Source organism: Ovis aries, chromosome 11, assembly GCF_016772045.2.
Source record: "Ovis aries strain OAR_USU_Benz2616 breed Rambouillet chromosome 11, ARS-UI_Ramb_v3.0, whole genome shotgun sequence".
Classification (NCBI taxonomy): domain Eukaryota; kingdom Metazoa; phylum Chordata; class Mammalia; order Artiodactyla; family Bovidae; genus Ovis; species Ovis aries.
Window position 1 is genome coordinate 18,486,480 of NC_056064.1, and position 27,755 is coordinate 18,514,234.

At 36.6% G+C, this 27,755-nt stretch overlaps 1 protein-coding gene across 31 annotated transcripts in view; it reads right to left on the reverse strand.

The window, feature by feature from the left end:
• The window catches only part of NF1 (neurofibromin 1), a 253,657-nt gene that overhangs the window by 120,745 nt on the left and 105,157 nt on the right, over positions 1–27,755 (reverse strand). For 27 of the 31 annotated variants that reach the window (XR_009595501.1, XR_009595495.1, XR_009595494.1 and 24 more), the window contains 15 exons: positions 23,726–23,805; positions 22,081–22,204; positions 20,513–20,674; positions 19,125–19,374; positions 18,282–18,355; positions 17,978–18,061; positions 10,430–10,870; positions 9,905–10,044; positions 9,513–9,635; positions 8,801–8,884; positions 7,727–7,843; positions 6,953–7,134; positions 6,622–6,833; positions 3,032–3,193; positions 2,775–2,878 (listed from right to left, as the gene is read on the reverse strand). Coding sequence is in view for 14 of the 31 variants with exons in the window: in XM_060395263.1 (XP_060251246.1) it covers positions 2,775–2,878; positions 3,032–3,193; positions 6,622–6,833; positions 6,953–7,134; positions 7,727–7,843; positions 8,801–8,884; positions 9,513–9,635; positions 9,905–10,044; positions 10,430–10,870; positions 17,978–18,061; positions 18,282–18,355; positions 19,125–19,374; positions 20,513–20,674; positions 22,081–22,204; positions 23,726–23,805 (2,339 nt within the window). In the remaining 17 variants the exon portion in view is untranslated. The remainder of the gene's footprint in view (positions 1–2,774; positions 2,879–3,031; positions 3,194–6,621; positions 6,834–6,952; positions 7,135–7,726; positions 7,844–8,800; positions 8,885–9,512; positions 9,636–9,904; positions 10,045–10,429; positions 10,871–17,977; positions 18,062–18,281; positions 18,356–19,124; positions 19,375–20,512; positions 20,675–22,080; positions 22,205–23,725; positions 23,806–27,755) is intronic. The other 4 variants (XM_060395256.1, XM_060395260.1, XM_060395254.1 and 1 more) reach the window with 1 other exon arrangement.

Genomic DNA, 27,755 nt, shown 5'->3' on the forward strand with positions numbered 1-27,755 from the left:
AGAGGTCTTTAGCGGAAGATTCTATGTTCATCTGGCTAGGACTTGGCTTGTGTTTTATGTTTCATGTTTGCTGTAGGTGTTGATTTCTTCCAGTGTCCTTATTTTTTATCTACCGAATTGTCTGGGTTTCCGTAGGAATTTCTTCTTAGAGTGTCTGTTTGCAGCTCTCTATTGTAACCCAGTATTAATACTTTGGAGTCCTACTGATGTAGTAGTGAGCTCCTAGGGAGGGGAAGCAGTCTACAATCTTATGTTTATATCTCCATTATTTTCTTGGGCCAGAGTCCCTGGGCTGTGACCTTCAGAAGCATTTCTTAGCTATTTTTCTCCTCTTATGTGACTCAAGAAGGCTAGAGGAAGCTGGAGTTGGGTAGCTGCCCATCCTATAGGTCAGATTAGGCTCTCGTAGTTTCCCTCGAAGGCAGGCCTCTGTAGGAGAGAACAGAACACTATGGGCATATTCCAAAATGGTTACTTTTCCCCCTTCCCTGCCCAGAGCACAAAGGGACTTTTCTCCAATCTTCAGCATAAGAATCTGGAAGTTTCTAGAGATCAAACTCACAAAGTGTGGGTGCCTCAGACAGAGGGCGCCCTAGAGTTTCTGAAACTAACCCATAGTCAACCTCAAGTAATTTGTCAATTACAGTCTAAGCATTCCTACCAGTTACTGACTCCAGCAGTAGTTTCCCCCTGTAAAATGGGATTTTCTGAATTTGGCTGTCACTCTAGTGTTTTCCCTTTATTGCCCTTCAATTCTCTGATGAATCTAAGATGATTTGCTGATTTTCTGTTTTCAACTTTTTCCTGTTGTGAACATAGGAGTGTCAACTTCTAAGCTCTCCACATGTCAGAAAAACATCAGTTTGATTTTAAGTAACCTGAATATAGCAAGTTTGTAATCTAGTTCTCTTCTCTGTACTGAAGCATTTACCTAGTACAGGAGATTTCTTTCAGGCATTTAGTTCACTCTCTTAAGTAATTTTTTACCCTTTAGAAAGTAAAATTGCTTAAAGGTAACAAAATACAAGATGACATTAAAAGAACATTGCTTTGAAGTTTTAAACTACAACTACTGAAGTATTTCAACAACAACTGGTTAATTTAGGTGCCAGAGCTGATTAGTTACTACAGTTGACACTTCAGCAGAGGCAAAGCCCGAAACACCAACTGATACAAAGTGGCCAAATAAAACTATTTAGGAAGAGAAACCATCATGAAGCTCTGAACCTGAAAATAAAAAATAAAACAATTTTTAGGGTCCTAACTGAAAGACAAGCGATGTGGCTTAGAGAAAGCAAGCATAACATAACAGTCTAGCATTTCATTCAACAAATGTTTATGAAATATCAACTGTAAGCCAGATATGTTAAATACTCATAGAAAGACATGAAGACATGAAATGTAAAAGAGCCAACAGTCCAGGGGAAGATAAATTCATAAAACACATTATCACAACTCAATGTTACAATGATGGTGCAGAACATGAAAGAGATATAGCTTCTCTGTTCACATGTAGTCTGTGTATATGGGTGGCATTTGGGGACAGGCAGAAAGCTTCACGGAGATGGTGGTTTTTAAAACGCACCTTGCATTACCCCTTGGCCTCTTTCCCTTCTCCCAAGTCACTCCTCATTATAGGAGGAATGGTGAGATGGATTTAAAAAAAAAAAGAGTCAACTATGCTCAATTCAGTGCCATCCACTCCGTTCTAATTTTGTCTGCCTACAGAAAAGATATGTTCTGGTCTTCTCTCCACTTACGATAAAAAGCTTGCCAGCCTCTGTGATGCATGCCTGTAGTTACCCAGCTGTGCAAGGGATGGGGAAGATTCTAATTCAAGGTGAAGTACTAGCAAGCCTATATGTATCTTGTGTGTACAAGATCTCAAGTCCCACTTTTTAATCATTTTTATCAGAAATAAAGGAAAGAGCTGATTGCTGGGTGCTGCCCTCCCGCCTTTTCTCTCCCTCTGCCCTTCTGTTTTTGAACTTAGATGGGGAAAAGGGAATATTACTTATTAGGCAACTCTAATCCCAGTGAGCCCCACGTGTCAAGTCACTTTAAAAATGTGTAACGTGCATATTTCACTGGAGTTAAAGAACAGAGATGACAAGAAAGAATGACAAGCAGTGATACAGATTATAGTCAGATGACTGTATTTTTTCTTGGGAGTCAGTTGGGAACAACTGATGGTTTCTGAGAAAAAAGTGACCAAAAAAATTTAGGTTTCAGAATAGTTCCTATAGCAAATGACCTGCCAAAAAAAAAAAAAACAACCAACAATGCTAGGACAATAATTAGAAAGTTATTACAAAAGTCAATGGAATTAATATAATAATTAATATGATATTGGCTAAATAATGATATTGCCCAACCAAACAAAATATTACACAGCAGTTAAAAAGATTAAGATTCATAATCTTTCTACACTGACAATGATGTTAATAAGACATAAGGTTATGTTAAAAAAAGTTGCAAAACCATATATATAATGTTACATTTATATTAAGTGCTCACATTATAATATAGTTTCTACAACTAGAAATACATACATGCAAATACACTATAAAAAGGACAGAACAGCCTAACTAGTAACAGTGCTGTCTCTAGAGGTGATAGCCAAAGATACCTTAAATGTTATTAGTGCTTTTCTTTAAGAAAAATGTGTTTGTGCGTAACTTTTAAAGAATCAAGGGGAGAAATTATGAGGGCTTTGCCTCAGGTGGCAGTAATGAAAAAAATGGAGAGCTGTTACGAATGAGAGGATGACAAACCTGGTAGGATCCACCTCAAAGCTAACATGCTGCCAATCAGAGGAGGTGATCACAATCCGTAATAAAGGATCCAGGAGTTTCTGCAGGTAGGTAGCACCATACACCTAAAGAAATACACAGGGAGGAATTTACTATGCCTGCTTCAAACATTTTGCATTAAAAAAGACATTCTGCTCTGTATATTCTGTACATAATCACTGTCTGGCATACCTCTGCATTCCCCTCGCCCCCCTCAAAAAAGATAAATGGATAGAAACCTTGAAACAGAAGGTCATTATTTTACTGGCCAAGCTGTTGCCTCGGAAAAGAGTCTGCATAGAGTCTGCCAATTCTACTTCCTTAGAAAACATGTTCCAGAGCAGTTGGTAGAGTAAATGCCGAGAGTCAAACAGAGTCACTAGAACTCGAGCAAGTTCATCCTGACAACAAAGTAAGATTGTGTTAGTGTAAACAGTTCAGTTTTTCCTTAAGCAGGAAACTGAAAGGCAAATTCAAAGCTGATAACCACCTGTTGAACTGAGGTATACGGTGACTGATTAACTCTTCCCCTGGGATTTATCCATGCACATTTGTCTATGATAAATGACTACTTCTGTACACCTACAGTAGCTATTAATTCTAAGAATTAAATGATAAGAAGCTAAGAGAGGCCAAAGGTTTACCACCAGACAGAAAAAATCCAGAATTCAGCTCAAATTCTAAGACATAATGAAGGAAAAGTAGAAATAGAAGATGATGACAGAGAATTTGATATGAAGAGATCACTTTCCTAGAAAATCAATGACAGTGAATAAGACTGTGGTGATCACGGAGCTCTACTCTTTTCTCCTATGATCAGGGAAACTCAGTGAACATTTATCATGGGTTAGGAAAGAAACAACAAAAATGGAGAAACTACAGGATTTACAGAAAGACAGGAAAAAGACCTAAGCAGTGCATTCAGAACCAGGAGATTAGCCAAATGTATATACGAAGTGGGGATGCATAACTAATTCCCATCTAGTACCTAAATGATAACCCTCAAAATTCCCCACAGTAAATAATTTTTTGCACACATAAGAAAAATGAATTGATTGCAAATCATTGTTTAACCACAAAAGTTGGGAAGAGATTTACAGAGAATGAGGTAGCCAGAATAAGATGGCCTAACAACAAAGTCAGGATCATGGCCTGTAGCTCCTCTAATTCTTGTCTGGTCTCAGGATTACTATCATCTGTTATTTAAGTAAAGGAAAAAAATTTAACACTTAACCACAGATAATTGGAAGCCAAATAAGACCCAGTATTCTGCTATACTTCCCATGGTTACATAATACATAATTGACTAGATTCCATTTTAAAGCCAAGAATAATTATCAGAGATGATTTAGTTACAAAATAAAACTATTTTTAGACTGCTGTGCTAAATGTTTTTTCCATTCTAATCCCTCCCCCGTAAAATTCTAAAAACCTTTAAGCATCAGAATTTAAATTTACAAAACAGACTTAAAATTTTTTGAAGTTATCTTTTTATTTGTTCTCCTTTAGATATAGCTCTAATAGATCTCACTTAATATAAAAGTCCTCTTTTTAAAAAAGTCCACTTAACGTAAAACACATAAACCACCAATGAGAATCTAAAAAATACATATATAAAACATGTAAGAAACTATTTACTGAAAGAAAACAAAGTGATTAAAGCTTCTTGGACTTTGATTCTTTTTTATTGAAAAAATTACTGAGAATTTTTAGTACTGATTATAGGTAGGTGCTAAAAGGTTTTAGAATAGCCATTTTCAAAATATATGGAGATTTGTGAACGAACGTTAGCCTTCAAGAAGATTTCAATACCTTCCTTTTTCTAACGCCCTACAAGTAAGATTCCATCTTTATTCATTAAACAATCGCTTACTAAGTCATGGTTATATGTCAGGCTCGACTCCAAGACCCAGAACTATTGCAGTGAACAACACAGACAAGGGCTCGGCTCTCATGTACTTCATGTTGCGGTGGAATGAGAACAAGCAATCAAATAAAATAATTTCAAGCAGTAAATAAATGCTGCAAAGGAAATATAACAAGCAATTGAATAAAATGACTGTGGGTGTGGTTTTGATTGGATGACCAAAAAAACCTCAGTAGAAAGTGAAATGTGACCTGAAACTTGAAGAACAAAAGGCCAGGGAATAAGCACTGTAGGCGGTTGCACCAGCAGCAAGGGTGCTCAAGGGCAGAAAAAAGCTTAATCTATTTGATGGCCAGTGGGGTTCAAGTTTGGTGAGCCAGAAGGAAAACGGCCTAAGATGACGTGAGAGAAGAGGCAGGGCCCAGGCTGGATAGAGCCTTGTAGATCAAGGCTCTGAGTTTCACTTTAAGTATGAGGAGTAAGATCCTATAGCTTTTAAGCAGAAACATATTTACAGGCAACAACAGGTTACCTTATTATACAAAATTTGCTAAGCTGAAATCACTTTTGGTACAGTATAAACTAAACAGCTTTTTAACATGAAAAGGGACAACCCTTCTCAAGTATGTAACTGAAGTGAAAGTGAAAGTGAAACTAACACTTTCATGTCCATCTCTCTGCAACCCCATGGACTGTGGCCTGTGAGGCTCCTCTGTACATGGAATTCTCCACGCAATACTGGAGTAGGTAGCCATTCCCTTCTCCAGGAGATCTTCCCATCCAAGAGATCAAAGCCGGGTGTCCTGCACTGCAGGCAGATTCTTTACCATCTGAGCCACCAGGGAAGCCCAAAATCAACAATGTTTAGCATGTCTGTTAGCAAAAATGATATGGTTTTAGAAAAATTTTTTATTAAGAGATGCCAAATAGCCATATTATGTCTTTTGCAAAGTCATAATTTCAAATGCAAATAAGAGTGCTGAAGTTTTAAAAAATTGTGTAACACTTCAAAAAAACGAAAGAGTTCTGAACTAGAGGTAGTAAGCAGGCACAAGCCTTGAATTCTAGTTCTAGCATTACTAACAACTGAATATGAGATTTAATTCTAATTATCTCATTTACCAAATGCAGACACCAGACAAGATCAGTGATTTTAATTTTATTTCGATGAGCGTTCAGACAGAATTTTTCAGTGGGTCAGGTAAGGAGTTTCACTTTTACCTTAAATATGAGAAGTTAAGATCTTCATAATTAAGAAATCTTGTGAGGGTTAAAAGAGCCGATCACTTTCCACAGCTGAAAATCGCTCAAGTAATATCTGAAGCTTTTCTAGCTCTAAAAGTTTTAGCAATTAATTCAATTCACGGATACACATTAATATATATAAAACAGATAAACAACAAAGACCTACTGTATAGCACCACGAACTATACCTAGTATCTTGTAATAACCTATAATAGGAATCTGAAAAAGATGTATTAATTATATATACACACACACACACACACACACACACACACACATACATATACACATGACTCAATCACTTTCCTGTATACCCAAAACATTATAAATTAACTATACTTCAATTTATCCCTGGGTTGGGAAGAGCCTCTGCAGGAGGGCACGGCCACCCACTCCAGCATTCCTGCTGGGAGAACCCCACAGACAGAGCAGCCTAGCAGGCTACAGTCCACAGTCACAAGGACTTGGACATGACTGAGCATACATACTTCAATTTATTTATTATTTATTTTTTTATTTATGTTATTTATGTTATTTATTTTATTTTTTTATTTTTTTATTTTTTTAATTTTAAAATCTTTCATTCTTACATGCGTTCCCAAACATGAACCCCCCTCCCACCTCATACTTCAATTTAAAAATAATTCATTGAATGAATTCTGAAGCATCTGTTTTCTGCCAGGCACTGTTCTTCTCCTCTTAACTCAATGAACTTACCCACTGAGAACAGGGAACCACATTGGCCAGAGCCATGGCTATAGGGAGCTCTCCTTGATCACCCATCATCGTGACCAACTCCACCAGTCTCTCAAAACGATCTGCCAATACCGTTTCTGCAAGTGTGTCAAACTCTGTGCCTTGTTGAAGGATTTTTGTCAAAACTTCCATAAACGTAGCTCTTGTCTGGAGATCTTTGTGATAACCTAAGCCTGATGTGGACAGACAGATGCAAATTTACTAACATGGTCTTTTTGAAGTAATTTCACTTTTCTTATATACCGATTCTCTAGGTTTTAAATTTCTCTATGAACCTTTCATTTTATCTCACCTATGGAGTGCATGAGGCCGCTGTCCACGTTAGCATTGAGTAAGTTTGACATTGCCAGGACTGTGCAGTGCCTCAGTGATGCCAGCCTCCGAGACATGCCACGTTTCCTGCCACCTGTTTGTGCATTTTCATCTTCGACTTCACTACAGTCGTTCAAAAGGTTCATAAACAATGTGAAATACCTGAGAAATAAAAATACTGACCCTTAACCCATGAAGGCCACACACATCAACTAGAAAGCTAATCAGACATTCTGAAACCATCACGTGTGCATCACGAGTGGCTCTAGCATCTGCTTCTCTCTAGTCTTAGGGGTAATCAGCCAGCATGGCTCATTAGGTAGTATTCTGTGTTGAATATGATTTTATCCTGATCAAGTCCAGTACATATTTCATAACACAAGTACCAAATAGATGCAATGCTTCCTGGTTAAATGTATCACGTTTAATTTTCAGAATATAAAAATTAGTGGTCCAAATAATTAAGACAATGACTTTATGAGGTGATCTGGGTTTTACTGTCTATAAAAATTCACTGATCAAATTATATTTTCTAGGAAAACCACAAAACACAGCTGTTTTCCTATACCGGCCCTAAATAGGGACTATTGCTTCAAGAAAGTGCTGTATTTTGTGAGACAGCAGCTGATGGTCATAATAATGAGGCAATGAGGTCCATTTTCTAAATATAATCATTTGCTATTTCAATTACACTTCATTTTGTTGTGAGTGGGGATTTGTTTTTTGCTTTTTATTTCTGGCAACTGAAATTTACTTAAGAAACAACTGTGATTTGGCTTCCATCAACTCCACACCATCTCCTTCCTCAGGCTGCAGCGGCAGACCAGCCAGGAGTGAGACTACTGCTTCCATGCTTGCCTGGTCCAAATCTCTGAGGAAGAAAAAAATTTTAAGACCACAAATCTCTCAGGTTCTTACACTTCACCTTCCCCTCAAATAAATGTCTTCCTAACAGACATGAATTTTCATAACTACCTATTTCATTAAACAAATTTCTCTCTCTCTCTTTTTAGTCGCTAAGTCGTGTCTGACTCGCGACCCCATGGACTGTAGCCGGCCAGGTTCCTCTATCCATGGGATTCTCCAGGCAAGAATATTAGAGTGGGATGCCACTTCCTTCTCCAGGGGGTCTTCCTGATCCAGGAATTGAACCCAGGTCTCCTGCACTGCAGGCAGATTCTTTACTGACTGAGCTATAAGGGAGGCCCTAAACAAATTACTATGAAAACCCAAATAATCGATGAGCTAATATGCAGAGACCAGAATACAAACACACTTCAAGTCAGGCAAAGGGCAATAATAACTTTCTACAAAGTAATCTTGGTTAAATGACTACCTTAAATTAAAAGCATGTACTGTGGAACCAAACCTGGCCAAAGAAATATATATGAATAGCTATTATGTAATTCATAATGTTTAAATATTTCTGATACATGGCAGGAAGTATTTATCATTAGAGCAATCTTAAGCAATTACATTTCAGAAAGACGCAAAACAATTAAGTTTTTCAAATAATATCTTTATCCGGTCAAAAAATAAAAACAATCTAAGGCCTTATATATCTTATTTTCCAACTGCAGACTATCTTTTCTAAATATACAACATAAACTTTCCAAACAACACTCACTTTTTACTGAAAATCTTTTAGTTAAAAAGAAACAATAAAGATTCATATCTTTAAATAATCCAAATGCAAGAGCTGGATATCCCCCAAAACAATTTCAATATAAATTAATATGTACACATACTATAATAAGTAGTACTAATGCCTAGAGTAAACCTACTAATATGTAAAAGTCTTTTTCTTTCCTCTCTCTCTTTTTTTTACCTTGTAAGACATTTTACATCGTCATCTGCTGCTTGGTTTGATGTTCCCATAACCCAATCTGTCAAGTATTCTACCATCTTATTCCTAAAGAATGGGAGAGAAAAAGAAAAAAGGAAAGTGCTTTTTCAAAGTCACATGTAAAAATTCTTGTATGATTAAAAGTGTAATAATTCAAGTAATTTGCCAAATAACTCAGGCAATAAGACAATTTCATGAAAGAGATATTACTACCACAAATCTAACAGAGAAGGGCACAAACACCAACTGGTATACTGATCTACCACCTTAGCCCTTAGCTAAAGACTTTTAAAGAAGAAGAGAGCAGCAGGAGATGAGATGATTAGATAGCATCACCGACTCAATGGGCAAGGATGTGAGCAAACTCCAGGAGACAGCAAAGGACACAGGAGCCTGGCATGCTGCACTCCATGGGGTTGCAGAGTCGGAGAAGACTTAGAGACGGAACAACAGTGCTCTCAGTTGGACACAGAATCAAATTCTTAGTTCAAGTGTCGTATAATTTTAGAAAAAGGGAGCGCTGTCATGGGGACAAAGCTTTGGGAAATTTAAAATGATCTAAAGGAAAAGAACACATAAAACACTTCTTTTCCACCTCTCCCGCTTCCCATGATAACCAGGTGCCACTATTTTTCTGTACTTCACTAAACATAGTAAAATTTACAAGACTTTATTTTGCTCTTTGAGAACTCACCTGAATTTCATCTCTTGACAAAATGAAAGGTCATCTCTCCTTGCCATCATTACCTCGACTAACTGACACAGTTTTGTTTTTATTTGAATTGCATGGACCATATTTCCAAGTACACGAACATATCTATTTAGATACAGGGGCATTAAAAAAAAAGTGATCAGATATAAATGAAGGAAAAGGTTTTCTAAATGCTTTCACCACTAAGTAAAATGGTTAAATGTAACCATAAAAATTATAAGATTTTCATTTTGCTCATATGAGAAGATATATAACTTCTAATTACCTTATTATTACACCCTGATTTGGGTGCAAAAAAGAAAAGGATGGCAAATTATTTTATTGCTAACTACCAATCCAAATGTGTGTCTGCTACACTTCAATAGAATGCCTACCTGACCAGATTTAACATCATTGTTTCAATGCTGGCTTGCCCCAGATGTTCAGAGCTGCCTTCAGTATGGTTATCTAGTAAGTTCTTCATTATAGCTATGGTTTGCTCCACAAACTGAGTATTGGTGTCAGTCAACAAAACCTATACAAAGAACAAAACATTGGGAATTGATTGATTTGGGAATCAATGCACAGCAGACAGACCATAGATAAATGTCATACACATGAAGAAATATACCCATGGGCACATATTCAAACAGGCACATAGATATACACAGATGCTCACATCCATGCCCAAGACATTGTTAACCCCAGGCACACCCATGCACCAGAGTCCCTACAAGCAAACTAATTTCTGAATTAGATGATTCTCCTTTTTGCAATGTTTTTATCTAATTTTTTAAAAATTATAAGTGAAAGTCCATGCCAGTATCAAAATTAAATAACCTAAAAGAAAAAGGCTTCGTTATTTCAAATGAGTCACTATTTACAAGAAAGGGTAAAAAATAAAACAGAGAACACTTTACCTGTCCTTGGGAGTCAAAAAACTTGCTGATGGTATTCTTCAGTTTGTTAAAAAGCATTGGATAAAGAGCAGGACTCAATTCTAGACCCACCAGATCCTTAACATTGGTCCGTATTTGAAGTCCCACTTTCTCATGGTTACAGACCATTAAGGACAGCAGCCGATCCATAAATTTGCTGACAGGTGTATCTGCATTTCCCTCTGACGACATCACTGAGATCATGGAACCCTTGCGTTCACTGACAGGGCCCATGGGTGGGCTATAGGTTGCTAAGCCAGAATTGCTTCTCTGCTGCAGGCACACTCCCCCAAGGGCACAAAGGAAGCCAGTCATGTTGATCCATTCTTGTAGCGAGTCCGTGTCAGACAAATCTATGGATCCTCCTCCACTCACATGAGACATTCGCCTCTTCACAATGGTCTTGTGAAGGCTTTCAGCAGCCTAAACACAAAATTTTTATGGAAAGCATGAATTCAACCTAAACTGGTTGACAGACTTGACAAATTACTTTTTATCCAACATTTCTGTGACAAGAGAACATTTTTTTTTACATTAAAAAAAATCCAAGTCTCTGCTCTGCAATTTCTGGTCACATCAAGGTACCTCGCTGCTTGAGGATGAGTCGTAATTTACAGAAGTGAAGGTAGTGGCATTACATGGATCCAGTATCAGATACAGAAGGTGGTGACGAACTGCAGTTCTTAAAGGAACTCAAGAACTTTCAAAATATTTGCTTATATCAATTTCCGGACACAGAGGCAGTATCTGTGCTGCTTCAAGGAATATAAGCATTTGAAGGTTTTTAACCAAGTAGGGTAAGCATTTAATAACTTAGTGCCTGCCCAAGTTCAAAAACTCTGGATCCAGCTGTGTGAACGTTGTACTACTATTAACATAGATTCCCACAAGACAAGATGAGGGTAACCAAGTGGAAAAAACCATTGAATATAAAAAAGAATGTAATGAAGGAGTATAGAATGATAAAATCAATAGAAAAAAATAATTAAGAATTTGTAATCTGACAGAGGAGGAATCTTCCAGGAATTCTGATCCTTTCAGTTTATGGAGTGGAGATAAGAAAGAAAACTCTGTGTGCGGCATAAATTTTTCAAATTCAATTTCCCTTATATATTGCCTACAAGCATAATAGTCATCTTACTATAGGGGATATATCACCCTAAGAAAGCAATATATTAGGGACAATAGGTGACATGAATGATGTAGAAGTACCATTGCCTTTACTTCATTGTTCATTCTGTGGGGAAAACGACCTCACATGAATGATTGCTTTGAATGTGGAACTCTTAAAACTTTGCCATTTCTTATAGTACATGGATTTATTACAGTTGTATCTAGTATTAGGATATGGCTACATATCTCTGCTGTCATGCAGCACATTGTCCCTTTTAGGCCCTACATTATCAGATATTTATGCAAGCTACCTGGTCAGGAATTAAGAGAGTGGGGTTCACAGGATGGATGATTTAATGTGCAGCACAGTGCAAGAACCATTGGATACAACATTATGATTTGATAAAATAAAGTAAGCCTAGATCTTGCATTTAAGTACTTTATGTGATCTCGTTTGACTAAGAGGTTGGTTGGGCTCAAGATAATGAATCAACTTCACACCTTTAACAATATATGCAATAATGAGTCATTGGTATCAGACACAGAAAGTCCACTGAGGAAGAACTTGCAGACAGGCTTATAAGCAGTGCAGAGCATATATATGGACCGAATTTACATAGTGAGATTATCAAACCCTGTCAAGTGACTTTGAATTTTTTAGCAGCAGCAGGATGACTGAATCCTTAGCATATTGACTGCATATGGGTTGCAGCAGAGCTGAGACACTGTGGTTGGTATATACATGACTCATTTCCTTTACTCATCAAGCATCTGGATCTAGCTCCTCTCAGACATCTTCTTAATCTGGTTTCAGGTCTTCAGCCAAGTGTTCGTACCGAACAGACACTGTACTTGGCACTGATGTTAATTAAAGCATTATGGAATAGCGTATTAGCAGCTAAGGCTCAGCTAACTAAGCAGCTCTTTTGCATCTTTATGAAATACGTATCATCCCATTGAAAATAGGAAAGAGGAAGAAAAGCTCAGAAGACCAGCTCCATCACATTGTACACCTGCAGCTGGTCTTCAAATAATAGTGAAACTCATCAAAATGGAGGCAGCGACACTCAAATGGATAAGCAACTTACACTAAGAACGAAATATATACAACAGCAGCTTTCAGACACAATGAAATCCAAACAAAGAAGTTCTGACAAAACTGCCAACAGTCGTGAAGATGGAAGCAGTGGTCCTGGAAGCAACAGTGAGCATAGTAATGGATCTACCAATGAGGTGATTTCTAGTAACTCAAGACAGTCAGCTGGCAGCTCTGCCAAGAGGTCAATCAGAAGACACTGCAGAGCTGAAGCCCTTAAAGAAGATCATGGTCAAAATCCTCTTAAAAGTAGTTGTGATATAGATTTTTGAAACAGAAAGTCAAGTAGGCCTTTGCTTAAGGGAATTCCCAAGGTCTATTAGCAAGCAGTGAAACAGGAAAAGACCTGCTTTTTAACAGTCTATGTCATCAGTAGATAATCAAATACAAATGCTACATGCCTATTCAGACTCTGAAGATCCAGAACGTATTTCAGAGGAAATGAATGCTGCCCAAACAGCACAAGCATCTCAGGAATCTTGTAGTATGACACACACTGGGGACTTTCTTGGGAGGCTACTGGAAATGAATTATTTGCTTGTTGGCAATCCAGCACCACTAAATTCAGCTTCAGTACCACGATGGGCACATGGCTGATGATAAGCTAAGTGCAGATGATGTCAGCTGTGGTAGATACCAGATTAGTGCAAAATCAGAAAAAAATATGGCTGATTTTGATAGTGAAGAATCTGGATGTGAAGAGGAGCTAGCTCAAATTAATTCATAGGCAGAGCTAACATTTCACCCCTAACAACATCTTGCCACTGTAGTATCCATTTACCATAAACATCTTAGTTAAGGAACTATAATTCATAAACATCAATTCAACAGTTACCCTTTTAATTAACTATTAGTTAATTTGGATATTGTCTGTAAGAAAGGAAACATCTTGTTAGAATACAATCCGAGATGATGATGCAGTTAAATCTTTCTGGAGGATCAATAAATAAAGCAGAAAAGCTTCCCTGGTATGTTGGTTTACCAATAGATAGATCTAAATGAGATTCACTGAAGGTTGCTCACAAATTTAGGAAACAGGTAAATAGTAATTTAAAAATTTTTTATGCAATAGTCAAAGTACAGTTTGTGTACTCTTTTCAATTAGAAGTTAATTCATAGCATTTAATGTGTCATTATCAACCTATTTTATTGTAATTGTGATTTTCAAGTTACATTTAAAGATTTCCCTTACAGGGTTCATATTTTATCACCGTCTTGTTTTTAAACAGTACTTTTTGACACTGTTTTTGATCAGATCATCTCTAACAGAAACAAAGGAGTAACAGTAATATTTATTCTCTTCTTAACTCCAGGAACACAGTAGTGGCTACTCTGTTTTCAATCTACAGGTAAACGTTCTTAAATTGTGTCACTATATATGAAGCAAAATGTTAATGTGATGTTAAAATGAAGCTAATACAACATTTTGGTAACGGTACTGTTCTTTCATCTGAGGAATCTTTTGTACCTTGACTTTCATACTGCATAAAGAACTAGGTTAGTGTTTTTTTTCTCTAGGTTGAATTCTGCTGTGTATTTACATACTTCTTATTGGGGCTCAAGTTTCTTGATCTTTAATCGTTCCACTGATTCATTTTCATGTTTCCTTTGTCTAACACCGCTTTGATAATGCTGTTCCATTCTCTGACACAGAGAATTCACTTATTAGCTGAATATATTATACCATATTATATTATATATTTTTCAGCTTAGGTTTCCCCAGGCTTGATATAAATGTCTAATTTTACTGAACATTTAAGTGCTTCAAAGTATTTTTTACTAATTGAATTAGAAAAGTATGTACAATATTTTATTTCCTACTTCTGGTCTTTAAAGGGTTATAATTTGAAGAATTCCAATGAAAAAACTGCTTGTTCATGCAGGTATGTATGTGCTCAGTCACATCTGACTCTTTGTGACCCCCATGGACTGTAGCCCACCAGGCTCCTCTGTCCTTGGAATTTTCCAGGCACGAATACTGGAGCAGGTTACCATTTCCTTCCCCAGGGGATCTTCTGGACTCAGGGACTGAACTGGCATCTTTTATGTCTCCTTCATTGATAGGTGGGTTCTTTACCACTGCCATCTGGGAAGCCCTCATGCAAGCGTAAGCAACCATTAATAGACCCCTATTAGTGGATCCACTGCCTCATTTGTTACACATTCTTTAAGAGGAAAGCTTTTAATGGTTAGGTGATATTTGATCATTTACATAGATATTATGACAGTTCATTTTATTTCTTTATCTGGCTGCGCTGGGTCTTAGTCGTGTTGTGGCACGAGGTATTTTTGATCTTCACTGCAGGATCTTTAGTTGTGAGAAACAGATCTTTAGTTGTAGCAGTTCATTTTTAAATGTTAGCTGTCTTCTAAAAGTTTCTGTAAAACTATCAAGCAATTTTTTAATGTGATTATATCCGTTTATATTTCCCATAGGTGCATCACATATCCTGTGACTCAGCAATTCTACTGTGTGTGCCTTACAGAAATACATCTATAAGATCAGCAAAGGACACATTCAAGAATGTTCATAGCAGCACTATTCAAAATAACAATATTGTAATATCCTTCAATTAAAATAAATAAACAAATTTTTTAAAAAAACCTAGTCTTTGTATAACTGTCTGATGCCAAAAAGGTACAGAAAGGAAAAATTAAATTCAAGACTGTTGAATAAATAATATATTACAATAACAAAAAATGCACTAGAATTGCACAGAATAGTGTGGCTGAATTTCACAAACATTATGTTGAGTGAAAGAAGCCAGATATTAGAGTATACTTCTATTGTTCTATTCATATACGTTTAACAATAGGAAAATGACTGTATTCAATCAGGATAATGGTTAGTTACTCTTGATCGTTAGTGACTGGAAGGAGCACAATGAAAGCTTCTGGGATGATGGTAATGATTTCTTTCTTGATGTGGGTGCTGACTGCACAAGTATGTTCATTTCCTAATATTCTGCACTGTCATCAATTTACACATATTTTTAAATTTATGTTATCCTACAATTAAAAAAATCTATGTGAAAGATGCAAAGTAAGTTTAACTAAAAAAAAAACCAAACTTAAGATTATATACATTTTTAAGGCACCACTAACATATTTTTATCACAGACTAATATAGTCAACACAGAATATCGAATTTCTTTTTAAAAGCTTTGATTTACATGAATAAACCTTGTAAGCATTACGCCAAGTGAAAGAAACCAATCACTATTGACCACACATTGCATGATGCTATTTATATGAAATGTCCAGAACTGGCAAGTCTGCTCAGACAGAAAGTAGCTTAATGGCTGCCGAGGGCCAGGGGCAGAGGTGTAGAGGGAGGTTTGGGAATGACAGCTAAAGGGCATGGGTATTAAACTGTGGTGAGGGCTACACAACTTTGAATATATTAAAATCCACATAATTATACATTTTTAAACAGGTGAATTTTACAGTATGTGAATTACATCTCAACAAAACAGCCACAAAAAAAGAAAGCTTTCATTCTAAAGCCACATGTCCATCTTCGAATAATGATATTAGGTGCAGATTTTTGCTTCATAAAAATGTAACTTTTCTTATTCTAATTAAGCATGACAAGAAAAAACAATGGGAGACTAATGAATTTTTCTAAAACATGTAATAATGAGAACAATATGACCATTTCAAATCAAACATACAGAAATATCAATTGTTAATTTCCAGGGTAACAGATGGTAACAGTTGATGAGTGAAATGTTCAAATTTTAAAATTTCATTTAACCTATGGCTCAATCTTCTGGCCACCAGATCCCTTAATTAGAATACCTAATAAAACAGTAAGACCTAGTGTTTCAATTTTAATTCTTTTCTCTACTTTTGTCATTCCTTTCCTGAAAATTCTATGCAATACTCTCATGGAAAAAGAGAAAGAAAAGAGAGAAAAGGAATGGTCTCTATCATAAATCATCTCTAGCTCAGAACTGTCCAGTATTTCTGCAATGATGGAAACATTTATATCTGTACTGTCCAAGATAGCAGTCAATTTCCACATGTGGCTACTCTGTGACAAAGAAACTGAATTTTAACTATATTTAATTATAAGTGAGATTTTAATTTGACTAGTGTCTAGTGGCTACCATTTTAGTGCAGGTTTAGATAAACCACAGCCTTTGACTGTGTGGATCACAATAAACTGGAAAATTCTGAAAGAGATGGGAATACCAGACCACCTGACCTTCCTCTTGAGAAATATGTATGCAGGTCAGGAAGCAACAGTTAGAACTGGACATGGAACAACAGACTGGTTCCAAATAGGAAAAGGAGTACGTCAAGGCTGTATATTGTCACCCTGCTTATTTAACTTATATGCAGAGTACATCATGAGAAACGCTGGACTGGAAGAAACACAAGCTGGAATCAAGACTGCCGGGAGAAATATCAATAACCTCAGATATGCAGATGACACCACCCTTATGGCAGAAAGTGAAGAGGAACTAAAAGCCTCTTGATGAAAGTGAAAGAGGAGAGTGAAGAACTTGGCTTAAAGCTCAACATTCAGAAAAAGAAGATCATGGCATCCGGTCCCACCACTTCATGGGAAAATAGATGGGGAAACAGTGGAAACAGTGTCAGACTTTATGTTTTTGGGCTCCAAAATCACTGCAGATGGTGACTGCAGCGTGAAATTAAAAGATGCTTACTCCTTGGAAGAAAAGTCATGACCAACCTAGATAGCATATTCAAAAGCAGAGACATTACTTTGCCGACTAAGGTCCATCTAGTCAAGGCTATGGTTTTTCCAGTAGTCATGTATGGATATGAGAGTTGGACCATAAAGAAAGCTGAGCACCGAAGAATTGATGCTTTTGAACTGTGGTGTTGGAGAAGACTCTTGAGAGTCCCTTGGACTGCAAGGAGATCCAACCAGTCCATTCTGAAGGAGATCAGCCCTGGGATTTCTTTGGAAGGAATGATGCCAAAGCTGTACTTTGGCCACCTCATGCGAAGAGTTCACTCATTGGAAAACTCTGATGCTGGGAGGGATGGGAGGGCAGGAGGAGAAGGGGACGACAGAGGATGAGATGGCTGGATGGCATCACTGACTCGATGGATGTGAATCTGAGTGAACTCCGGGAGTTGGTGATGGACAGGGAGGCCTGGCGTGCTGCGGTTCATGGGGTCGCAAAGAGTTGGACACGACTGAGTGACTGAACTGAACTGACACCATCAGTCTTACATCTACATACTTATTACACTAAGAGTCACTCACAAAATATTACTAAAGTGTATGTAGTACATATATTTAGCAGATCAATCAATAGACAAAATCAACTTCACAAACTCACCTGGCCATCTTCCATTTTGGCTTTTGGGTAGTTGAGGATTAGTTTTGTAGCTTGTTCCCACTTTGCATGCGTATCTTCCCAAGCCTAAAATGAAAGCAATTACCACTTGAAAGCAACCTTAAACCTAGAGCTAAAAAACCAATCAGTAATAGCTCTCAAACTTGGTGTATATTATAATATCCTACTTATAATATGCATCTTAGATTTGCTTCAAAAGCTATTCCTGGTCACATGCACAAAATCCAAGCCTTCGAAAATTGCAGGTGGGGGCCTGGAAAGGATATTTCTGTTGCTAAGGACATACCTCAGTGTTTCCTGCAGTGGGATGCTCAATTCGCCGTAGTAGTGCCATCACTCTTTTCTGAAGTGCTGCTCTTCCTAAGTGAAAGTGAAAGTGAAAGTGAAGTCACTCAGTCGTGTCCGACTCTTTGCGACCCCGTGGACTGTAGCCCACCATGCTCCTCTGTCCATGGGATTTTCCGGGCAAAAGTACTGGAGTGGGTTGCCATTTCCTTCTCCAGAGGATCTTTCCAACCCAGGGATGGAACCCCAGTCTCCCGCATTGTAAGCAAGACTTTTACCATCTGCGCCACCAGGGAAGTGAAGACAACAGCAAATCGGCCTACCGCACTTGAGAGCCCTGCCTGCCAGTGGAGAGCGTGGCAAGGCCAACCCAAAAGGCAGAGGAGGGGAGGGGAAGGAATGCTTCAAATGGCAAGGCTGCACACTTCCTTTTACCAGCCCCACAGGAAAGGGGTATTTAAGTTGGTCTCTACAACGTCCTTGGCCTAAAATAGCTATTTCTACCTATACTTACTCATAACATGTGCTAATGTTTTTAAAACTTCACTATATACAGCTGAGGCAGAGTAAACTGTATAATTTATAACTGAAAGCAATTTATACTGTCAGTTTTTAAACAAATGCATATGGCATATTAAAAATTCAGTGAGAAAATAACTTATTCCAAATACTATTTACTTTCACCTTACCTTGTGAAAAAAAAAAGGATTTCAGGAAAGGTATTTGAATGAGCCCTGTTAACTTAAAGAAGTATTGATCTTAAACACATGCCTATGTTCCTAGAGTCATCAAGTATGTGATTCAAGGTAGACTGAATTAAAAAAAAAAATTATGCATGATTTACCTGTTGACATCATATTGCTAACAGAGGCAAATTCCATGAATGTGTTATAGTTGGGCAAGAAGTTGTGTACTGACACTTCATCCACCCCACACCGGATATCTGCTTCCTCACAGAGGTGACGAAAACAGGACATGGCAACCAGAACTGCTTCAGTGTCGGGGCTCCACAGGAACATGTACAGGGCCACTTCTAATTTGGTCTGAGCTTGTCGGCATATTGGTGGGGTTCCACTGCACCCTGCTGCACTATCCTGGGATCAAGAGAGGGAGGCAAATATTTGCAACTTATGTAATTTTATTTACAAAATCCAATAATTCAACAAGCTATGTACCATAGATGTCTGTATACAATAACCCACAAGAGCTTTTCCTCTTTAACCATGATAGAATTTTTACACCTCAAAATATCTTGACTGAATGAGAACTCAAATTATTTGGACCAACATAATACTAGTATCTGTTCAATTTCTTCAGATTCTATAAATATAGATTAAGTCTAATATGAACACAAAGAAAATATGCACAGTATAAATCTACTCAATGAAAAATATAATGCACTTCTCAGTCACTCAAAAATGACAAAAGAAGAGCAAGTAACAAGAAATTCTATCCACCCAGAGGAAGAAATTAAATAATCATACTGCAAACTGACTGAAAGAAGGACATGAATAAGAAATAAACATGACTGTATGAGGTATATTGGGCTCTGGATAACATATTCTCAAAACACAAAATAGAGAAATTCTCATTTATAAGCCAACATGCAAATTCTGTAGTTAAGACCAACAGAAAATACCACACTGTTGAGTAGTTATTTTGCTTTGACTGAAGATTATTGTAAAATAGGGATTTAAAAAAGCTTTGGTCTGCAAAAGAAATTCTATAATGATCTGACATTTTCAGTAGTATTATGATTTATTTTTAAAGGGAATTATGGACACAAAAGTCATGAAAACACTTAACGCATATAACATTAAGCAAAATGCCTTTTTTCCCCAGTAAATCTGTACTTTTTTTTAGTTGATAGAACTTTTAAACTTCTGGGGTACGAATGATCTTTCTTATAGGATAGAGAGTTATAATAATTATAGCTATCAGTTACAGCTTGCAAGTGTCAAATACTCAATCCAGTGCTATTTACACATAATCTCACTTAATTCTCACAATAATTCTGCAGCAGAAATTATTATACCCTTTTAAAGTTGAGGAACTGAGAAACAGATAAGTTAGGAACTTGCCTGAGTGTTCACAAAGAGCAGTAATGAAACTATAAGCTAAGCAGTTCTTTATTATGCTGTATTACCTAGTTGAAATTTACCCAAGTTAATTCAGAAAAAAAGTACAGAGCACAGATGATGATACAGGAAAACTACAAAAGAAGTCCCTTACCATGGATGAATTTCCTTTCCCCTTCCTGAGAGAGGTTCCAGGAGCACAAGTACGTAGTAATTCATCATGATCCATGGACATTTGACTGGTATTCCCACTTGAAGGAACATCACATCCTACTCCATAAAGGATGAGAAAGTGACAGGAACTTCTATCTGCCTGCTAGAAAGGAAAAATAAGTAAGCCTTTTCAAAGCACTGATAGCCAAGAGAAATAAATAGTTATATGAGTTGCCTTTCTGTTTAAGATTATCCTGGAAAACCTCTCCTTCCAATTCCTACTCCTCTCACACTGAAAAACATTCTCTAGAAACCCAGTAGTACAAATAATGTTTCCACAGTGTCTCTGAAACTCCTCTCAGTTTTCCACTCTTCAAATACTCAGAATCAACAGATCTAGAAATGTAAATTAAGATTTCTAGGTCTGACATGGACACAAGTTAAACATCAACAACATAAATCTACCACACGAAAAATATAATGTACTTTTTAGTCAGTTAAAAACAACAGATTTCCTCTCATATAATACGATCAGGATAATGGGAAGTTGACTCTTTTGAGATTAAATTCCTCTGGACCAGAATTAACACTGGTATATATGCTAAGTATGAGTGACTTCACTAACCAGAGGACAACAAGATTCACTGCTGGATTACTAATGCTCACATTCTAGAGAATTATACTATAGGCAAGGCATGAAATGCTGAAGTCCAATCTCATTCCTTATCTTTGGCATAAGGCCAAATTCTACTACAGTAACAGATGAAGGTAAACCAGATATGAATAAACCCAACTCACCATTAGCTCATTTCTAAACAGAGAAAATTCAACAAGCTGCATGGCACACTGAAAAGCATACGTATTAGAGACATTTAAAATTTCCCATAGATTTTATCCATTCCAGAAATGGATAAAATTTTATTGAATCAAGTACTTCTAAAACTATGTCATAACAGAACTTTTTAACTGACTGATTATAGAAACTTTATGTTAAAAGAAACTTAAGGCTCTTCTCTAGCCACCAAAACCTTGTCATCAGGCTTCAATAGTTCAGAATCAAAACTTTTCACTCAACCCTAAGGAAGAAGACTTCTGATGTCTTCAAGAGGTAATAACTTTCTCACAGAAATATAAATAAACCTAGATTGATGGCCCTCAATCTCTTTCCTTCAGCTTCTTTATATATATAGATAGATAGATACCATTCTCTGGACTAGCCTAGACATCAGATTCAAGTCTTATGTATGAGCTTGAGAGCAGAGACAGCAAACGCTATTTCTCAATCTTCTTGGTTATAGAGGCCCCACTCCTCCTAGATCCACCCCACAGAATCCTGCTTAACTCGTCTAGACTTTATCAGGATTGTGGCTTTAAGGGTAACAGCTCAAAATAATTTTTACTTAAAGGGCTGATTTCTCAGCCATTGTCTCCTGCACGTACATTTCCCCTGAAGACTTTGCAGGAGAGAGGAGATGAATAAGGACTTGATTTGGTAATAAACATTTCCTTAATCTCTCTTCATTACCATTCCAAATATTCTTCCATTTCAACAGATGTCATTTTGCTTACCTTATTTTTAAGAAGAAATTTATTCCTGCAGATCAAAATTTCCCGCAACCATTTGAGAATTTCTGTGCTACTAAGCATTTGATGACTAGTTAATTTCTTGCAAATGTAAAAAAGCATTTGTGAGCTGCAGAAACAAAGTTCACTGTTATCAGCATTGCCAATAAACAACCTAATACAGATAAAGTCAGAATAAAAGAATGGCATTCTCTAATAATGGACAAAGTTTAAAGAAGCTTATCTTCCTTTCCAGGATTTATTTTAGAGAAATGGTTATCAAAATGTTAATAGCACTATAATGAAAGGAAGTATGCAGATTACATTAAAAAAAAAAAAAGTACTTCTAAGCCCCCTTCTCCCCCAACCACTTCATCCATGCATCTCATCCTCACAGAGGACTCAAGAAAAATTATAGATCTGTACAGCACAGACTATGTAAACCTAGTGCTCTAGAGCAGGGGTCGGCAAACTGCCTGCAGGCCAAATCCAGTCCATCATTTGCCTTTGCAAATAAAGTTTCAGTGGAACACGGTCACGCTCCACTCTCTCACTGTCTACGGCTACTTTCACGTCCCAAGAGCAGAAGTAAACAGTTATAAAAGAGGCTATCTGGCCCACAAAAACTAAAATACTGACTTCTTGGCCCTTTAGAGAAAAAGTTTGCTCATTTCTACTCTAGAGCTGCACTGTCCAACGCAGTAACCACAAGTCAGCCACATGTGGCCACTGTGCACTTGAAATATGGCTTGTCTAAACTGAGATGTCCTGTAAGTATGAAACATCCCAAATTTTGAAGACTTTAGAAAAAAGAACATAAAATATCTTATTAATAACTTTTATATTGATCAACATATTAAAAATATTCTCTCTCTATATATATATACACACACACACACTGGGTTTAAAAATATATTATTAAAATTAATTTTACCTGTTTATTTTTTTAATGAGGCAACTAGAAAAATTTAAATTACATATGTGGTTCACATTACATTACTATCAAAGAGCACTGCTCCAGAATCTAGGATTTAACTCAGCTGCCAAGTGACTTGGTGTACCCAGTTCTACAAGATAATAACAAAACCTGAGGTTTACACACTTACATTTTCCTCAGTGAGTTACCCCTATGCTCACTGAAAGGTAATAATTCATATAACCAAGGAAATAAATTATAAAATTATATATACATACAATTTTGCCTTCTAAGCAGATATTCATTATATTAATTCATCCACAAAAAACACCAGTATTATTGAAAACATGAGATTACAGTCTAAAAAACTGAAACAAACTATTAATATTTAAAACTTTAACACTCTAAGCTTATAAATGATAAAAATCAATTTAAAACACAGTTTAAACATACAAAAATCTGAAATAGCAGAAGACATACCAAATAATACTACTTATGGTTGGGTAATGAAATTTAGCACAATTTTTAAAAATTTATTTTCTAATTTGCTGTGACAATGTTCTTACAGTTAAAATACGAAATAACCTAATAATTTCAAGTCAAATAAAATACAAAATCATAAAACATCTGGCAGTATAAGTGAATAAAGTTAATAAACCAAGTATATAGAGTTAATACTTAAAGACAAAAAAATTAAAAATTTAAGTTGAATTAAAAAATAAAGGGTGTGTATACCTAATTTCCCAAAATGTTTCTACAGGAGCATCAGGATTCCACAAATCAATGCTATCTAACTGATGAAGAACCAGCAGAGCCTGAATTTAAAAAAAAAGAGAGAGAAGACTTACTCAAAAAAATATTTGGTAAACATAACACTGGAGTATTTATTTTACAAATACTGACAAACTGAGCTACTTAATTATAGCCTCAACATGCAGTGTAAGGCACAAGAGGAAAGCTCTGAAGAACCCAAATCTCTAGGGATTATATATATACAAAATGAAGTCACTTTATTCCTCTCATTGTTACTTTAAATGGCATGTACACATAAGTTAAATACTGATGAATTTAGAATAGCAATATACATGTGTAAAAACTGCTGTAAGACACAAATAATATGATTTCACTGAGCATCAAAGAACTCTATGGAAAATAAAATTAACCCCCCAAAGAAGGCGAGCTCTCCAAAACTAATACACACAACATTTTACTTCTAGGTCACAAGTTAAAAGTAGAAGTTATCTTGTTTGCCACAAATTCTTAGAACAGAAAGGTCAAATTATTTTTCAAAAGGGAGAAAGGGGGAGGAAAACAGATTTTTGCATTGCACAGAGATTATTCATCCTAAAATACTGCGACTGACTATAGAACTGAAATGGATTTGGCTCACAGAACAGTAACAGGAATATACAACTAATACACAAAAACACTGCTATGAAATGAATCAATGCCATCAGAAGTACAGAGAGTAGAACTAGACTCTTCCTTCAAACCAACCCTATCTTAACTCCAATAGGTTAAGTTCACAGTGCTTCCCCCAGACGCACATTACTGAGCTCTGCACATTCCTCTCAGTCCTTGGTCAGCGGATTTGGAGATTCTTGACGCCTCTTTAAAGCTTTGTATTAAAACTCCAATGAAATACTGTTTGGAACACATAATGAGAACTAATTTCTTCTCTTAAAATCAAATCAAATGAATAAACTGCAAATAGAGCTCCAATGATAACCTGTGCAAATAAGCTGCAATGACTCCCTTTAAATAAGAGGAAAAATATGTAAATTTCTAACCTTGGACAACTTTATAACTCCAAAAGCTATAAATGGTATAAAGATCAGACCTATATTATCTTATTTCAAATACTTTCACTATAATTATTTTGAGATATTTACTGAAAACTGAAATGCACTGTGAAAATCTTCAAAAATTATATGTTATACCTCTCATATCAAGGAAAAACAGCACAAATTAACATTTAATTTTTGTCACTAACATGCACAAACTTAGTCCTGTTTATTGACATTTTTAGTTTAAGTGGCAAATTCTCTAACATTTTGTTTTAACATTTTTTTTTAATATTCAAAGAAAATCTATTAGCTTTTTCTCTCCCTCAGTGGTTATTTTCCTTTTCATGTTCCTTTCTATTTTAAAACTTTCCACATATAATTTTAACAAAATTGTATAACAGTATACTCATTTGACATTTCATAATTTTCCATATTGCTATGTGACCTCCATTGTTTAATGGATGCTTAATAGTTCACCAAATTGAAATATTATCCTCTTGCTATTGAATATGAACATATTCTCTTACTAGTGAATATTTAAATTTCCCCTTATGTTCTATTATAACTAAGAGCAGTAACCATATATGTGTGCAGCTTTTTACTTTTCATTTATATTCACAGGATTAAAAAATTACAGGAATGGAATTATTTGGACCAAAAAAATGACATTTGTATGGCTCCTGCCAAATACTGTCAAAGAACTTTCCAAAAAGAATGCAAAGAATATACCGGTTTATAGAACCAACAGCAATGCACACAAATATTAGTTTGGTGCAAAAGTAATTGCGGTTTTTACATTGCTGAACTTTGTTGTTTGACATTAGAATACATTCTTAAATAAATGTGGTTATGTTACACATCATTTTAATGTGCATTTCTTGCTTTATGTTTTTTTGCTAATGACATTACTTGCTGTTGATATTTATTTTAGACTATAGAAATGATGTTAGACAAAAAGCAAATTTGAGTTATTATTTTATTCACATTCAAAATGGGTTGTAAAGCAGTGGAGACAACTTGCAACATTAATAATGCATATGGCCCAGGAACTGCTAATGAATGTTCAGTGCAGGGTGCTTCAAGAAGTTTTGCAAAAGAGACAAGAGCCTTGAAGATGAGGAGTGCAGTGGCTGGCCATCAGAAGTTGACAACGACCAACTGAGAACAATCATCAAAACTGATCCTCTTACAACTACATGAGGAGTTGCCAAAGAACCCAACTACTCTGTGACTGATTGGCATTTAAAGCAAATTGGAAAAGTGAAAAAGCTCTATAAGTGGGTGCCTCATGAGCTGACTGCAAATCAAAAAATCATTTTGAAGTGTCATCTTCCGTTATTCTGTGCAAAAACAATGAACCATTTCACAATCGGATTGTGACATGCGATGACAAGTGGATTTTATATGACAACTGGTAATGACGAGCTCAGTGGTTGGACCTAGAAGCTCTCAAGCACTTCCCAAAGCCAAACGTGCACCAAAAAAAGGTCATGGTCACTGTGTGGTGGTCTGCTCCCTATCTGATCCACACAGCTATCTGAATCCTGGTGAAACCATTACATGTGAGAAGAATGCTCAGTAAGTTGATGAGATGCACCAAAAACTACAACATCTGTAGCCAGTACTGGTCAACAGAATGGGCCCAATTCTCTACTACAATGCCTAAACACACATTGCACACCAATGCTTCAAAAGTTGAACAAACTGGGCTAAGAAGTTTGGCCTCATCCACCATATTCACCTGACCTCCTGCCAACCAACTACCACTTCTTAAAGCAACTCAACAACTTTTTGCAGGGAAAATGCTTCCACAACCAGCAGGAGGCAGAAAATGCTTTCTAAGAGTTCATCAAATCCCGAAGCACAAATTTTTATGCTACAGGAATTAAAAAACTTATTTCTCATTGGCAAACAAGATTGTAACGGTTCCCATTTTGATTAATAAAGATGAGTTTGAGCCTTGTTATGACAGGGAAGCCTGCTATGCTGCAAGCCATGGGGTCACAAACAACTGGACGTGACTTAGTGACCAAACAACAACAATAATGATTTAAAATTCACAGTCCAAAACCAGTTATTTTTATAACAACTTAATACAAACAACGGGTATCTAACAATGAGTGCTGAAACATCTTTGGCAAAATAAAGCATGATAAATAATGAAGTAGTAAATCTTAAATATATAGTTTCATGAGTTTTCACAATAGTATATATCCCATATAACCAACACTGAGACCAACAGTATCAACACTCAGAAGCCTTTTGCACATTCCTTTCCAGTCATCAGCTCTTGACAAAAGCAGCCACTGTTCAGACTTCTATCGCCATAGACACCTCTGCCCGTTTCTGAACTTTATATAAAGGGAATCATACAGCATGTTCTCTTTTGTGTTTGACTGTTTTCACTCAATATCATGTCTGTGAGATTCAGGCATGCTTTGCACTTAGCATTAGCTTATTCTTTTTGCATTGCTGTAATCAATGGAATGAAATAATCCAAATTATTTATCTCTACTGTTTATAAATGTCTGAGCTGTTTACAGCTTTTTCAGTTCAGTTCAGTCGCTCAGTTGTGTCTGACTCTTTGTGAACTCATGAATTGCAGCACGCCAGACCTCCCTGTCCATCACCAACTCCCGGAGCTTACTCAAACTCATGTCCATTGAGTCGGTCATGCCATCCAACCATCTCATCCTCTGTCGTCCCCTTCTCCTCCTGCCCCCAATCCCTCCCAGCATCAGAGTCTTTTCCAATGAGTCAACTCTTCACATGAGGTGGCCAAAGTATTGGAGTTTCAGCTTCAGCATCAGTCCTTCCAATGAACACCCAGGACCGATTTCCTTTAGAATGGACTGGTTGGATCTCCTTGCAGTCCAAGGGACTCTCAAGAGTCTTCTCCAACACCACAGTTCAAAAGCATCAGCTCTTGGGTGCTCAGCTTTCTTCACAGTCCAACTCTCACATCCACACATGACCAC